This window comes from Pleurodeles waltl, chromosome 1_1 (assembly GCF_031143425.1).
Source record: "Pleurodeles waltl isolate 20211129_DDA chromosome 1_1, aPleWal1.hap1.20221129, whole genome shotgun sequence".
Classification (NCBI taxonomy): Eukaryota; Metazoa; Chordata; class Amphibia; order Caudata; family Salamandridae; genus Pleurodeles; species Pleurodeles waltl.
This window is the reverse complement of record NC_090436.1, coordinates 143,864,116-143,881,162: the sequence shown is the minus strand read 5'-3', so window position 1 is coordinate 143,881,162 and position 17,047 is coordinate 143,864,116. Positions and strand designations below refer to the sequence as shown.

General features: G+C 42.0%; 1 protein-coding gene across 1 annotated transcript in view; it reads right to left on the bottom strand.

Moving 5' to 3' along the window:
• Positions 1 to 7,567: 7,567 nt before the first annotated feature.
• The window catches only part of C1_1H18orf32 (chromosome 1_1 C18orf32 homolog), a 30,449-nt gene continuing 20,969 nt past the window's right edge, over positions 7,568 to 17,047 (bottom strand). The window contains exon 3 of the mRNA XM_069219189.1: positions 7,568 to 8,302. Within this exon, the coding sequence (XP_069075290.1) occupies positions 8,228 to 8,302 (75 nt within the window). The 3' untranslated portion in view covers positions 7,568 to 8,227. The remainder of the gene's footprint in view (positions 8,303 to 17,047) is intronic.

The following is a 17,047-nucleotide window of genomic DNA, read 5'->3' as shown; positions in this document are numbered from 1 at the left end:
CAATAGTTGAGCGAGTGGGAACCTCCTGCACAAACTTCACAATCAGCCAATTAGTCCGGACATCCATGACCATCAAAGCAAATCTCAAATTATTCCTGAGTCCATTCATAGGCCCAATAAAATCCAAACACAAAGTGTGTCATTGTTTACTTGGATCACTAAGGTGTCCCATTTCAGATTGTACCCCCTACTCTCAGCGTCTTCTCACCCTCTCTATAGACCCTGATTTTCTCAACCCACACTGTGACTTGATCATCCATGCCGGACCACCATAGCTCTAACATTAGTCTTTTCTTAGTTCTAGTCTGTCCTAAATGCCCTTCATGAGCCAATCCAATTAACTAGGAACGTAAACTGATAGGTGGAACACATTTTTTACCCCTCATCACCAACATCTCACTGTTCACCATCATTTCATCCAAAATCGTAACATAAGGCCTCACTGTAGACTGAATAAAGTGCTTCATCTCCTGTAATGTAGAATCTGCTTGCATCTCCTTTTCCCACTTCGCAGCCTGATAGCACTAGCACCCCAGGTCACAGCATCATTCACCAACACCACAGCGCAAACTCTCTCTTTTGCAAACACAGCGGGCCATTCACCAAATGCCAATCGACTGAAACAATGCTTAACAATTTCTCCATCATTAAATATGTTCATTAACGTAACAATACTCTTGTAATCTAGCTGCTAACCTTGTTAACCTGGCTGACCCTTCAGCAGCACTACAGGGAGTAAAATCCTTACCAAGGGTTTATAGTCTGGTTGCAGCACAAATTTAGTTCCCAACAATAATAGGTTCTAAAATACTCTGCACCCCAGGCAGCTGCTAGGGTTCTCATTCAATAACCAAACAGTTCTGTACAGAGTTGGTTAGCATCCTTGGGGCAACAGCTACTCTTCTTTCCTTATGCCAAGAAACTGCAGGAGAATTGCACCAATACCTGTAACAATTGTATCAACAGTATAAGCACAGGCTTTAAATAGGGATGAAAGAGTGCTAACAGCAAGCATCATGAATTTCATTTTTGATATTTTCAAACTATTTCTGTTGTTCTTCTCCCCACACAAAATTACACCCTTTCCTCATAAGAATTCTCAAACATTCAGTTTTATCAGCCTATTTATCAACAAATTTTGAATAATATTCAATGAGTTCTGTGAAGGACAGCAACTGATGTTTCTCACTACTAATACTATCACAACATGCTTAAATCCTGTAATCTTAGAGGGAGGCATATCTACACATAGACATTTGAGAGAGAAAATTATTTGACAATGGGAGAATTTGAGAAGCTTTGGATCCCACGTTAGTAAGCAAGGAAGAAAGCAACCAATGTCAACATGCCCTGAAGTCACATCTGGATTGGGATGATTCCAACATGGAGCCTCACAACGCCACCTGCTCAAATGCAAAGTAATTGCTAGACGTTTCTAGATCCAGTCTGATGCCTGGGGAAATTACACATTAAAGAAGGTGCAGTTAGAAGTCTCCATCAGAAACTCACTTATTTTGAGGCACCACACGAGAGCAGACCATTTTACACACAACTTGTGATGTAAATGGAAAACCATTTAAAGGGGGGGTAGATCCACAAACGCTACAGGAGTTCTACTTGCAGGATGGGCTTCACAAAATTGGGTCAGAGAGCCCACAGCACAATTCCTTTTTATTTTGGAAAGGATCTGACAAGAGCCTGTACTCCATCAAGCTACATCCGTTCGGATCGGGAAGTCAGCAAACACACAGAAGCCACGACCCCCTGAGATACACTCCTCTCAGGATGCAGGACTTACCAGCAGGTTCACAATCTCACTTTCTCGAGCCATATATTTGTTGTTTGGCTAAAAACATCCCAATACAGCTCCACTCACTGTGCTTTTCTATTTCTGTGAGCCTGTGGGCGGGCTCTGTTGCAGCATGCAGCAGCCTGATATTGGTTAACCATATGGACTACATGGGTCACATGGGCATGACTAGGAATCCATCAAGCACGAATTACAGTGCAGGATTCTCTTCTGTCTGACCATAAATGGGCCTGTGTTCCCAAGATTTTCCTGGATGGAACACCAGACATGATTTAAGTTGGCGCTAATGAGAAAGATAATTAAAAAATTAAAACAGTATGACATTATTTTGTAGTTGCTATCTCAGTAGTCCTTAAATGTGCACAACAAATAAATGCGCCCAAGTTTGTTTTCTCAGTAAAATTGAAAAATATTGTGAATTATTTGAAACTGCTTGGTTTGCAGGTCTGTTGCATCTTTCTTTGGCTAACAGATGCAACATTTACAAGGACAAAGTCTGCAGCTTGTTTAAGCAGAAATGCAAATAATCTCATATTGTTATATTTCATGCTGTGCTTCATTGCAGCCTGAAGTATGTGCAAGAAATGTTTAAATAAAATATATTTCAAAGTTGTTAATTTCTATCTTGTGAAAATGTATGTGAATGTAAAGAATGCCCACACAGAGAATCATAGTGTCATATACTTGTATTTTAGAAAGATGAAAGTGCCCGGACGGAAAACAACGAAAATGTTTTCAGGTTCACGTAATATTATTGATGCTGGTTCCTGTTGCTGACAGAATGTTATGTACTGAATGTGTCACAAATATTTTTAGTTCTGTCTACATGAATTGTTCATAACCCTACAAGAAGATCAAATTTATTGGCAACACTCACACTTTAGTCTTGTTGTATGGAGCAATCTGTAGCTCAGTCTAAAGGTTTGGCTATGCTCTATTGAATGGCTTACGCATTATTTCTTTAGGCAATTTATGTGCTGTGAGCATACTATTTCACTGATGACAGGAGGTATTTACATTACTACTGTAATATTAACTGTATTTACTGAATAAATGTAATACTTTGGAAAGATTGAGTGAGTGCCTTTGGTAGAATTCTTGGTGGAATTTTTTAGTCTAATTTTTCTCTCATTGATCCTGAGTATCGACCATGGGGTTTTATTTGCAGCAGCAGCCAAGCCTTGTTTCCTGATTTTTTTTACAAGCAGGAGGGAGCATTTGCTGCTCCCTCAGACAGACCTCATCTGCCCCTTTGCTCACCTACTCCCAGCACCACCCTGACATTGAGAGTTCAGTTAAATAGTATTAAGAGCACTGGATCTATAGTATACTAGATTATGGGACACAGATGACTAATTTAAGCATCAAGAAAAGACAAGTTATACAATGCAATGTGACACATATTTTGGCAGTTTTACATAATTATACAGATGATGATGGATCATGCTGGAAATTAATAGTTAACAGAAAAACAGTGTCCCTGATTATATTTCTTTCACAACACAACTTCATCTTGGGAAAGTATTGTTTGAGAGGATATGTCAGGTTAGCAGAAGTAATTGCCAAGTTTGTGATTTAAGAGAGATACTTCCACAGATGCTGTCCTGTTTAGTATGAGTACACTCCGCTAGATTTCCTTAGTCACCTGAGATTTGGGAATAGCCTTGGCTCTGTCTCTCACATTGGGCTACATACTTTGGGAAACAAAGGTGCTCATTATGATCTTGGCGGGGTAACCCGCCGAGATCTGTGCTGACGGTCGACAGAAGACCGCCAGCGTAAAGAACCCCACACCGGCCACATAATGATCTTCACGCCGGCCCAGCTGGAAACAGGGCCTGAACATTGACGCCAGCTCCAAATTGAGCCAGCGCCAATGTGGCAATGCGGCGGGTGCACTGCCCATACCAAGTGCCTGGGAAGTGCAGGGGCCCCCAGGGGGGCCCGATTCACTCATTCCACCAGCCTTTCCCTGGTGATGTAAACAGCCAGGGAAAGGGTGGTGGAATGTGACTCATTATCCAGAGGGCAGCGCTGCCTGCAGCACTGCCCTGGCGGATCGGAAACCCCACCACCACCAGGCTGCCTGGTGGCGGGAGACTGACGGTGGCGGTGTTTCCACTGTGGTGTTTCAGCCACGTTCAGAATATAACCGTAATGACCACCGGCGTGGCGGTCCAGACCGCCATGTTCTTAATAAGGGCCAAAGTGTTTGAAGCTCACCAGTCCTGCCAGATCTCTTCCATTGAATATTAGGAACCTATCCATTTCAGACTTCCTGATCAGTACACACAACACAGAAACACATGATAATGGGGGATTTATTATACCCCAAATTCCTGTAGAATAAAGCTAGATTATAATAATACAACTAGCAAATGCAAATGAATTTAGCGTATGGATGTGCATGGTATATCTATAGCCTGAACTTAGCCAAAAGGCAACAAAGTGCTTGACACGATCAAAGGCAAATCAAGTTGTGAGTAACAGAAGAAGCTGAGTTGAGGACAGTTAATATATTGTAATGTAGTGTTCTTTAAATAGGTAAGTCTTCAACTCTTCCCTAAATTGGAGCAGCATTGGAATTGCAGAGAAGTACCAGACATGGTGAAGTTGTCTGCAAGATATGTGGAGGCGTTGGTGGTGATGGCCATGTAAATGATGCAGCTAGTTTTGAGATGCTGCAGGCTAGAAAAAGGAGGAAGTGGAATTCCCTTTGGGTGGGGTTAAGTGATCACATTTCTTCAGACCCTGGATGAGAAGTGCTGCATGTGTAGGATGCCTCTATTGGGCGCATTAGTGGAAAATGGGAGTCCACCAAGTAGGGCATTACCACCATTCAGATGCGAGAGCATAAAGGCTTCAACAGATACCAGTTCTGAAGTTGTTTTCTCGAAGAAATTATTTGACTTTCTTTAGATGAGAGAGCAGGAACCAGGCAATCTTTGCTTTTATGGCAGTGTGTTGATTGAGCGAGAAATTGGTGTCAATGATGAAACCAAGTGATTTGCCAAAAGGTATGTATGTTGGTAGGCTTCGTTTTGCCCATAATATATATAATATATGTTAGTTTAACAAATGTAATGAAATGTATTATTTGTTGACATAAGGGAATTTCATATACACTTCTATTTTATCTTCATCTCTGTGGCCTCAGAGAGGAATTAAACTAACTCCTAGGACGTATTACGCACGCTGGCATTCTGAATCTGCAGCATAAATGGCTGCCTCACTACTGTCATCAACATCATGGTCAATGATGTCCGACATCTGGATGTTCAGAATCTGTACCAAAGATGTATTCCACAAATTGGTAATATGTGTCCTTAGACAAAGGATGACACTTAGTCACTCCTTTATACCTGGCTATCCTCATCAACCTCTATTTGCATTTCTGAATACACGAAGAGGTGGAGAGTTGCCTCTGGTCAGCTTACTGAAGAGACTGCCATGGTTGTCCAGTCGGGAGGCCCAAAGGTTTCATGGGCTCCAAAGGTGTACCTGGGAAAAGAAGGGAGCAAAACACAGCACCAACATGGCCTGGGTGAACACCATAACCTGCACCAGATCAGCCAGGTAAGATGGAGGAATTGAAGCCAGGACTGGCGCTGGTGTTGGCAGTGGGCCAGGAAATGGAGCCAGGGTGACCTCTACCAATTCCAGGAAGACCAACCCACCCGAGAGCAAGAACGGGGTAAGACCCCCCCCCCCCCCCAAATATTTTCTTTTGGTGAAAAAAAAAAAATACATTTAACTATACCCAGGTTATACAAATCGGTGAGGCATATTGGACCTATGTTAGGTAGAAATGAGCAACAGCTTACCATTTAATTAGTTTAATATGTGTTGAGAGCGAGTGTAGGATACATACGACTTATTTCTTTATAGGCTCATCGATCATTTGCTTCCACATCAACACAATTTGTGTCCTGACAGCTCCTGCGTTCTGGTTCCAATATTCAGCAAATATAAAAAATGCACTATGACCAAGTTAAATTATTTACTTTTTTGGTACATAAATTGATGCTTTTGTACATTATAACATTAAGTAGAATAAGTGCATTACCGCTTAAAACAAATGGATCCAGGACAACTGCCTGTTTTGATTTTGGAAACAACACTGTCACGTCTAGACCTTTGTTCAGCATAGTAAGGAGGCTATAGGTGGCCACCAGACAAGAGACGTCAGTTGGCAAGAGTCAGTTCAGGAGACAGGCAGCTGGCATTGGAGTGTACTGAGAGTTGTAGGCTGACAGAAGTGCTGGTTCCTGAATTCCCCGGACAGAAGCCATTTCTTAGACCTTTCCATAGGCGTGGGTCAGCCTGAGTGGCAGAGCAGAGAGAATATATTCCTACAGCCTCAGGGGTAAATATAACTTAAACCAAAATGGAAAAAATTATTTTCCCTTAATATGTTTCTTTAGGATTGCAGTATGTTGTCTACAAGGAGGTTGTTTTAAAAGGGGAGAAGAGGGAAGAACATAATGGCCAGCAACTTCTATTCTCAAACTATATAAATATGAAGTTCTTCACATAGAGAACATACAGAAAATTATCCTATAAGTATAAGGCACACACATTAGCAAATACCTTGTGAAGAACTTTCCTGCAGTTCAGAGAGCAGGTGATCCTGAGGTGTCACTACATATTTTTATAGTGATTTAGGTGCTGCCGGACTGCCGGACCGCTGAAGTGGCGGGCTCAGAAGGTCTGCCGCGGTGGCGTTCCAATAGCCGCCGTATTATGATGTTACCGCATACTCAGTGGCAGTGTTGATGAGGGTGGTGGCCCGGTGGAGGATATGGACAGGTAAACAATGTATAGTTTTATTACATAGGTGTCGATGCAGGTGTGTAAATGTGTAAAAGAATACACATATGCATGACACGTGGAAAAATATTTTAAACATGCTCCAATGCCACTGTTTAAGAATGGACCATACATGTCCATTCTAGTTAATGGCAGGAAATGCAACTGGTACGTACACTGTTTTACCTGTCCGTTTTCGGGGGTCGACTTCATAATGTGATAGGGGAGCCCTGGAAGAAGGGGTCCACATCCGGGATCGAAGTGAAAAGAAGGGACTGGGGGGTGCAAACATCCCATTTCCCCCTATTCTACCAGCTCAAGGCTGGTGGTGCCCACTGCCACAGTAGGGTCGACGGGAAGGCACTTTGTAATCTAGACGGTGGTCCCCATGCCTGCGAAACCCTATGGTAGCTAAAATTTCCCAACCAACATGACGGTTTGCAACAGGCTTGCGATGCCAACAGGACTGCAGCAGTCTTGTGGCTTATGCAACCGCCTGCATCGTAATACGGAGGGCAGACAATTAAACTCATAATCAGGCCCAGTGCGTACAAGTGTGTGAGTTATTTCTAAGTGCTGGCAGGTAAAAAGAAAGATGTGTCAAAGGCTGACAACTCACAAACCTGTTGATATTTTGAATCTCGGCTGCAACAAAAGAATTCGACTGGTTAAACAATGCTAAAAAACAAGCATGATAAAAAGTGATTTCTTATAAAGCAGCATGTTTTCCCCATTTCAAGGTTGTATGTTGCAAAGTTAATCTGAAAGCACTGATTAAGGGCCTCATGAATTCTGGTTCCTTAAATATGTTTGTAGCATAGGGGAAAACTGTGCCAAGTTGTATAATGTATTTTAGGCTAGTGAGCGATGATTGTTGGACAAGTGCAATTTGATCTAGGAGCGCAGTTTGCTTTTACATGAATTTGCCTACAATGAAACAAGACAAAATTTTGAAAAAGTTAATTCATTTTACTGAGTTTGTGTATCATTTATTAGCTGCAGCATTGAAATGCATAGGCCGACAACGTGCTAATAAAGGTTGGTAGGCTGTCCCTCCAGAAGCACTTCGTGACTAAATCTCTGATCATTTAAACTCTGATCATTTAAGTTTAATTAGTCACTAGCCCCCTATACTAGGTAGTCCTTGGGTGCTCAGGAATATACATGTTGGTTTTGAGTAGAACCTAACCAATCCCAGAAAGAAAAAAAAAGGTAGAAGTATGCATAATATTCTTCATTGGTATATCCAAATCAATCAAAATTTGAAGCCTATCATTACAACATCTCTATTTCAAATTTAACAAACAAGCAATATATTTACCTTTTTACAATACTTTAAAAAAAAATAATATTCAAGAATTAATAAGTAGAAGATCAGCATGCCCGCCATTAGTATTTTGGTAAAATTCTCTGCAATAATTTATTAGAGGAATTAGAGGAAATAAACAGACATGGAATGAGTTTCAACTGTACAATAAATAAATTCTCGTCATTATCTTCTCCAATCTCTATTCATGAGTGAGCTCCTTGTTATCTTATGTAGGGGCACCGCTAACATAACTGGCATTCTTCCTATTTGGGTGGTGATCAAATTGTTCACAAAATAGGTTAATCAGTCTTTTTGTCAGATGTTTCTTCTGGTCCCGTTGTAATGATTCCATTGCTCGTTCCATTTGTTAAAGGCTGAAAAACACAACAAAATCTTATTGGTCATAATGGAGGAGGAGCATGGATGATGACGAACACTTCCACTGAAGTACATACAGAACACTAAACATTTTAAATACGATTCAGTCAACAGACTCGGAGACCTGGGAAAATCAACAATTTCTAAGCTGCAATTAAGGAAACGAGACAGTAAAACATATTCTATAATGTACTGACTCTGTTTGTTGTTGGAGGCCCTACTTGGCTTACCGATATGTGCATCACTACTTTTTAACCAAGAATCTATACATTACTGTGATAAAAACTAATGCATGGATATTACAGGGTACATGATGTAGGCATTTTCCAGTATGTTAGTAATTCAGAAAACATTTACAAGTATAGCAATACGACACTAATGATTCACCACAAGACTCATGATAAAGAGAAAAGTAAATAATTTAATTTCCGAATCTGCATTATAGATTTCCCAATCTGTATGGGACTCACTCATTTCTTATTGGGGTAAAACAAGGACATCAATACAGATGCAGTATGAAAACCTCACTGTATACTCAAACACCACCATTACCAATATCATATTTAGAAGGATTTAAAGCAGGACAATTGGTGAAAGTTGCCTTCAATACAGCAGTATAAAAGTAATCATGTTTTTCAAATCCGATATCATTGGATACCCCAGGTAAGACGCTAAATTATGGCGTGGTACCTACTAATGCCCCCGTCTGTCAACAGAGTTTCATATTTTCTAGAAATCCAAGAAGATGCGTCATTCTGTTTACCTTAAATGATGGTTGTAGATACCAGACATCTCACTTGCAGGATGCCCACAAACACCATTAACTTCTAGCAGTAGTAACATTTCTTACAATCCTATCAAGCTGCAGATATCTGTAATTGGGATATTACATTTTGCCTTCTGGAACCGGCTATGATGCTCATTACAATTAAGTGTCATACCTGAGACTATCATGAACCAAAGGAACTGGAATGCTTTGTAGCTTCAAAGGAACCTACAAAAATGGAATCAGAACTTTTGACCTCAAACTCGTACAACAAGCAGGAATATTCGACTGGAAGTGAAACCTCACACTGATGACTTCATTAACATGGGGGCCAAATCTTTTTGAATGCATGACATGGAGATGATCTGAACCGCAGACATTCTAAACAAGACTGATCCAGATCAACTCCAAAAGTATAACAGCGAGCATCATAGTGGTTCCTTCTCGCGCTATTTCAAGAACACAGGTATAGGGATGGTGATTACAGATAGAGCTCGCCTGTTAAAGTTTTCAGATACACTTAATGGTAATAACATTACTGTTATTATAGTTGCGTTTTGTTTTTTGATATTTTTCCTTCTTTATCCCCTTAATTCCATTTTCCATTAATATTCACATCCCTAGAATAAGTGCTGAGACTGCAACATTTGAGGATCAACACTGTACGGATCACTCGACTGGTGCAAGTCCCCCCTACTCTTATTCATAAAGGCTGCCTCTTCTGTTGCGGGAGAATGGCAAGGGAGATAGTCCACAGAATGGATTAATGAATTAACTCACTGAACGTAGACAGTACGACCAGCTTTCTAAAGCAGAAGAGAGTTCTCTCATATCTCACCACTAAAAGCTAGACATAGCTTTAATTTCGGAAACTCATCTACTGCCATTTTAAGTTGCTGAGTTGAGAAGAGACTGGAAAAGTAGTGTGAAATAAGCATCTGGCCCAGCAGCGAGGAAAGAAGGAGCAAAAAGTCTTCCAGTCTGGATTATAAAACATGGTCTAATACAAAGCAAGACTTTGTTTTCATCAAAATAAATATCCAACAGTCACAAGTAGTGATATGCTCCATTTATGTCCCAATCACAGATAAACCCATTTCTTCTTACATCAGAGTAGAACCCTCACATGGAGATTGCTCAATCCTATAGAAAAACAATGTACGTTTTTCTCCTATGTCCATAACACTGAATCAAGTAGAGACAATTTATTGATCTCCAGGGCACTGCTCCCACAATTCTTATATAATACATTTATAGAGTGCATAGCTGCTCAGATGGCATCCCAGCACTAACACAGAAAGGTTAGAGTAGACACCAAGAACTGAGTAAAAGAGTCAGGTGTTCACTTTCTTACGAAAGATCTCAAGGGAGGTTGCATCTTCGGACTACACAGGGAAGTGAATTCCAGAGTTTGGCACCTTGGTATTAGAAAGAATGGTCTCCCCTGCCTCGCCAATTTCACCCAAGTGATGGCACGGAGGCCCAAGCTGCATGAATATAACAGGTGCTTAGGGACATAAAGGGTGACCAGACTGTTTAGTTAATAAATAGCCTTCTGAGCCATAGCCTTATGCATAAAACACAGTGCTCTGAACTTGACCCATTTCTCAATGGTCAGCCCATGATGCTCACACAAATGGTCAGAAACTGAAATATGCTGAGAAACATGGCAAATAAGTCTGACGATGTTCTGCACAATTGGCAGTCCATTCAAAAGGAACTTTGAAATTCCCAAATACAACATGTTTACATAGTCCAGACACAAAGTTATTAAAGTATGCATCGCTGTTCTTTGAGCAGAAGCAGGGAGAATCCTCCGAATTTTATGCGGGAATTTAAGGAACCCAAAACACGTGCCAGACACCTTGTTAATCTGGGAATCCATACTGAGTCTGCTGTTCAAGCAGAAGCCCAGATCGTTTACATCCTGCTTAGGGTTGGGGACTACAGTCTGACAGCTTCCCAGAGCAGAGGTTGGTTACCTACTACCAGAACCTCAGTTTTAATGTCATTCAGCTTTAAACAATTGTCTTTCATCCAAAGGGCCGCTCTAGTTAGACATGGCCTCAGCTCAGTACTTATTTCGTCCTCTGTAGAAGACAAAGAAAAAATTATTTGGTGTTGTCAGCATAGGAAAATAGAGTAATGCCAAATGCTTCTACAATGTCTACCAGGGGTCGAACATAAGCACTGAAAAGCACAGGACTCAGGGAGGATCACTGGAGGGACACCAAAAGGCATCTTGCGCAATGAGAAAAAGGAGTTGGAGGTCGCTTGAAAGGTACTATCCTGTTAAAAAAAAAAAAAAAAGGCCCTAAACTGCAGCCAACCAGCAGATGGAGAAGGATGGTGTGGCACATGGTGCCAAACGCTGCACTGAGGTCCAGAAGAATCAGAGCAGCTGTGCCTACAGAGTCAAGTGTCACTCTAAGAGGTTCAGTGACTTCTAACAATGCGGTCTCAGCACTATGGCAAGATCGAAAACCAAATTGCAAGCCATGGAGAAAGTTGTGAAGTTCCAAGTGAGACAAAACGTGTGAATTAATATGCTTTAATAATAGCTTAGTTAAGGCCGGATGGAGTGAGATGGGATAAATGTTTTCAGGCTTGGATGCATCGAGATAAGTTGTTGTTTTTTTTTTTTTTTTTTTTAATAGTGGCACAACTATAGCATACTTCCAAAAGGCAGGGATCAAAGCTTGGGTCATGGAAGATCTCAATAGGTCATGTTGAGAAGATCTTAGGTAGGAGACAGTGAATTGTGGCCAAGAATCTGCAAAGGAGCAAGGTCAGATGGTGACCCTGATTTTATGGAATTCAACAATGGCTCAAAACTCTGAGGTTCAATAAATGGCAATGACTGCAAGTATGGGACAGACACATGCATCTTCTACCACTTCTATATCTTCCACACCCATCAAAAAGAACCTCTCATCCAAAGGGGCATCAAATGAGGCACAGATGTTAGCTACTTTGCTGAAAAAGAAATCAGCCAGTTCATTACATCTATCAGAGGATAGGGGCATTAAAGGAGCAATACAAGCTGGATATGATAGGACTTTGATAGGGCTTTGACCATCTGAAATAACTCTTTGGCCAGATTCTTGGCACAGCTCGTTTTATTAGTGAAGTAAGCGCACACGCTTTTCAGCATGCCTTATGGATGAGCTGCAGAGCTTCAGGTACTTTAACTTGTCAGCTGTTCTAGTTTCTGTACCAGGTACGCTTTGCATGCTTACAGGTTTTCTTACGTGCAAGAAGCTGGGAGTTACATGCAAGAAGCTGGGAGGTACACAAGATCTACCTTTAATAACAATGGTTTTCGGAAAGGAGAGGGTCATTGTAGATTCCACTCAGCTATTGACTTACAGCATCCTGCAGTCAATAGAACCCTCCAAACTTGGGATGTTATTAGAGAGGTAGTGGTTAAACACAGAAGGATCGAGTGACGTTCAATATCGCTATGGGTGCCCTTGTTCTTCTGTGTAGTAGTGCGCTCTTAATCACTAACTTCTTCAGGATGGCAAAGTGATCTGTCCACGGCAACAGGACAATGGTTCAACCTTAAGATGAGAAAAAGTAGGATCAAGAGTATGGCCCACAAAATGCGTAGGGCCATTCACTAATTGATCTAGTCCTAAAAATCAGAAGATGGGAAGTTATAGTACTAGGTCTATGAGCCAGGCGAATATTAAAATCATCAAATATATTAAAACTGGGCAATCTAAGAATATTTGACGAGACATCATCTGAGAATGAAATGATCCACTTAGTGGCCAAACCTGACTACAACAGATACATTTATGTAACATCAACCCAATGCTTGTCTTTATAGAAAAAAACATTAAGAATTCTAATCACTATACAACTTAATGTGGTACACATGGAGTAAATAACTCTACAGCAATGCACTAAGGGGCTTAGAGGGGTTTTCACAGAATGAAAACATGGAAGAAATCACAATTAAAGCTCAGCTTCAGACTCAATATATTGCAATGTCGGCCCACGGAATTACTTGATGTGGTGTGCACTGAGGATTATCAAGCACAAGAGTCCTATTGGGCGCTGTTGCACTGATTGAGTGCTTTCAAGCAACTCCTCTCCTCTCTGCGGTCAGCTGACTGACCTCCCAATGCTGCCCCGATGACACCTTCAGCAGGTAGTAACATCTCACGCAGGAAGCTATAATGCTGGCCATGGTGAGGAAGAACTAATCAGCAATTCCTTGTTAAAAAGGGCACACAGAAGTTGTGAAGGTAGTCCTACCTCCATCCTGTTACACTTCTGTTTCTAGAGTTACACTCTCCTTCTCAGGAGTGCTGGCAATTTACGTCCACTTTCTGGGACTGTTTCACTACCTCCATTTTGTGCCAGGTCAGACATGGGGCAATCCAAAACTGGATCCATTAATAAAAGCAAATATACATGCAGACAAACAAAATAAGGTCCTGTTACTATACATCATACATGCACCACTAGACATTCACACCGAGATACCAGCAGGAGATATAGTCATGAAGGCAAATGGAACTTTACTTAAACAGGCCTGTTGAAATCATGCTCCTATCCACAAAGAGGTAAAAAGGTCTATTCAGCTACTGATCACTGCCACCGCCACCACTCACTGTAATTGGCCAAGGTCACAGACTGTAGTCTTGTTTCCAGCCAATGGTATGCCTTTGATATCCCTTCATCCATTCAAAGCAAGGCTCTGGACTTCAATGTCAATTTTAGGTCATGATCTACAGGAAGCGCACAGAATTCTGTGGGTGCAGAGGTCAAATAAAATCGGGATACCAGATTAATTTCCACTTGGGTCATTCCTGTCCTCACAGACAATGAGGATCAAATGTAATAAATGTACTTGACGACTAGGGTGCAAAACAAACTGTAGGTAACAAGGCCAATGGGGATGGCAAAGAAGCAAAAAAAGAATCAGCAGTGAGAGCTGTTAAAACACTGTGGGCAAGATGGGCAGTCCAGATTACAATGGATAAGAGTGACTGTGTAGCAAGCAAGTATATTATGTACGTATGGAGTAATGATGATCAGGAGTCAGACTAAGGCATTTGCGTAAGATGTAGCAAACAAATGGCAACCATACAATTGCCTTGCTGGAGCTGTGGGTAGACTTGATACCTGCATTCTGAACCGCTCCAGGTTCAGCCACTTGCCAGCTGTCTTCGGGTCTAGTGTGGCCCTTCTTTTTCACAAAGAACAGCAAGAACACATTCCTTTTTCATATAGTAACTAGTCTAACCACATCAGAGTGAGTAAAAGAGGCAGTCTTTGTGCCCTGGGTAGGACAGTTGGCGTAGGACTCCACAAGTTGAACTTGTAACCCTTCTGTTACAATATCTAGCACCCATTCCTAATGCTGTACCATGATGGAAGAAAAGGGTTTTCTTTCTGTCCATCATGGTGCTTAAAGTTGGAGCTACAGTTTAGCAGTCATAAGCAAGTTGCTGCTCAGACTTTTTCCCAGAGAAGCCAATGGCTGCTGACCTCCTCTGGATCTTTTGGCGCTTTTGTGTGAGATGTAGGTTTTAGTTTGTTGCTGTTCAGCATGGGAAATCTACTACATTTTCCAGTTTGGCATAATACGCTATTGATGCTGTTTATCAGGAGTCTTGGGAAACCTCCTCCTTTTCCAGGTGGACTGCCTTTTGCATCTCCACATCAATATCTCAATAGCATTCAGTCAGGTTTTTAACTGTGTTGTTGATCCAAAGGCATGTTACTTAACATCATAGAGAAACGACCCTGCTCTTGATCACAACCAAGCAAATATTCCAAAGAACCCATCAGAAGTGTTTTAGTACTCTAGATAATTATGTGCTGATTGAAGGCCTTGCGTCATTCAGCCCAACTGGCCAGCTTGTTCTAGACTGGTTCTTTCTACTCTGAAAAATACACCAGGATAACAAGTTGGTATCTATCCTTCCCGAGAACTTCTCGCACCAATTTCAGTGTGCTATAGCTTCTTCCATAATGTGGTTTGCAGGGACAGTTTTGTGCTCAAAGCAGAGATTTGCAGTAATAAGGATTCAGGGATGCATAGTTATGGACTATAAGAACCTAGTGATCTTGCAGACAGGAACAGTGTGTCCAGTACTCTTGCCCAAATCTTGTAATAGGTACTGTCCACAGACAACTTTTTTTGAACGTCACATACTTTGAACTGTGCCTTTTTCAGTTTTTGGTTACCCACAAATTGTATCACATTGCCATTGGTGAGCACGCCTTAAGTATGCCTCGCTTCTGGGATCCAACTGAGTATGTATGTTTCATACAGCTTGCAGATTCCAGATGCACAGGGAAGAATGAAGGAGTCCTTCTAAGACTATATCTATCTTGTCAGGTGTCCAGAAGTAAACAGTACTGAAGTGGTTCATTATGCATGCAGGTTTGAGGAGTTACATGATGAAATGCATAAATACTACTGTGGTATTTTCCCTGCCACACAGCTTGACTGCAGGATACTTTGTTCAAAGGAGGAAGGTAATTAAAAAAAAACTGGGCTCTCTGTCCCTGGAGCTATACTGGCAGCTATGTAAACTTTTTCTCCACCTCGACAGAGCTGAACAAGCATTGGCCCTTCTCCAGATCTTTTTGAACTACCTAAATGGCCTGACTATCCATCATTCTGGGCGTCCGCCAATGACACAAAAGTAACTTGGGGCATGCTACAAAGTGGCAAATAGCAGTTGCGGCTCGCAGGGATTACTGGGGGCGAGGCGGCGTGCAGGAATTAATAAAAAAAAAAATTAAAATCAGATTTTAAAAAGTACCTCCACTCCTGTGCTGCTCCTCTGCTGCACACAGTCACAGGCAAAGGCTCCCAGCCTGCCCTGCGGCCAATCCTGACGCTGCTTAAAGCAGCGTAATAATTGGCTGGGAGCGCCCAGCCAGGGCGCTCTAAGGCAGACTGGAAACCTGTGCAGGCTCTCTCCAGCCCAGCAACACAGTTGCTGGGCTGGAGAGAGAGCCCTGTGCACGTGTGTTTGGCCGGCCAGTGACGGCCGGGCAAACACACATGTGCTTTGAGGGGAGTGCACATTACACTCCCCTCTGCTCGTCACAAGGAAAGGATAAAAATCCTATCCTTGTGAAAGGATTTGCAGAGGTTGCTATCCCAACCGGTATAGGTTAGTCTTATGCACTGGGATGGGATTGAATACCATAGTTTCCTTTTTTGCTGCTTCTCTTAGTGCCTGTATCTGCATCTTAAAGAGGACTAGTTGGCAGGATTTTCTGCTTACTGTGATTTCCATACCCCAGTTTTGTTCTTGGCAGGAGATATTGTTGATTCATACTTGGCTCCTGTTTTACCTCGTGACTGAAATTTTGCTGTGTTGGACAACAAGTAATGTCTTTCTTGCATTTGGTCACATATATGCATGTGCTTCTTCACTGTACGGGCAATACGCGGAGGTAATGGCATGGTGACTTAAGTGTTATCATCTGTATGGGCATGATGTGTGCATGTATAAATAGAGGCTTAAGCCCTTTATGGCGACCCTCGGGTAGGTCGCTTCCCCGGCGCTGCAGCTCCGCCTGCCCAGGCCCCTGCCAGGTAGATTCCTGTTTTTCCTCCTTTGTCGTTCCTTTCTTGTTTCTTTTCTTCCATTTTCTCCTTTCTTGTTTCTTTTTCTTCTTTCTTGTTTCTTTTTTCTTCCATTCACACCTTTCTTGTCTCTTTTTCTTCCGTTTTCTTCTTTCTTGTTTCTTTTTCTTCCATTTCCTCCATTCTCCTCCTGTCCTAGCGCTTTGCTAGTTTCCCGCCGCTGCCACCCTTGCGGTCCCGCCCCCCCCTGCTCCCATTGGCTCTCCCTCCCTCCCAGCTGACCCCTCCTCCCCCTCTTTCTTCTTATGACGGCCGCGCCAAAGGCAAGCCCGGACCGCACCCAGCACCAGAACCCCTGGCCCCCACTGCACTCAAAACACCCGACTAATATACGACGCCGCCTCCCTC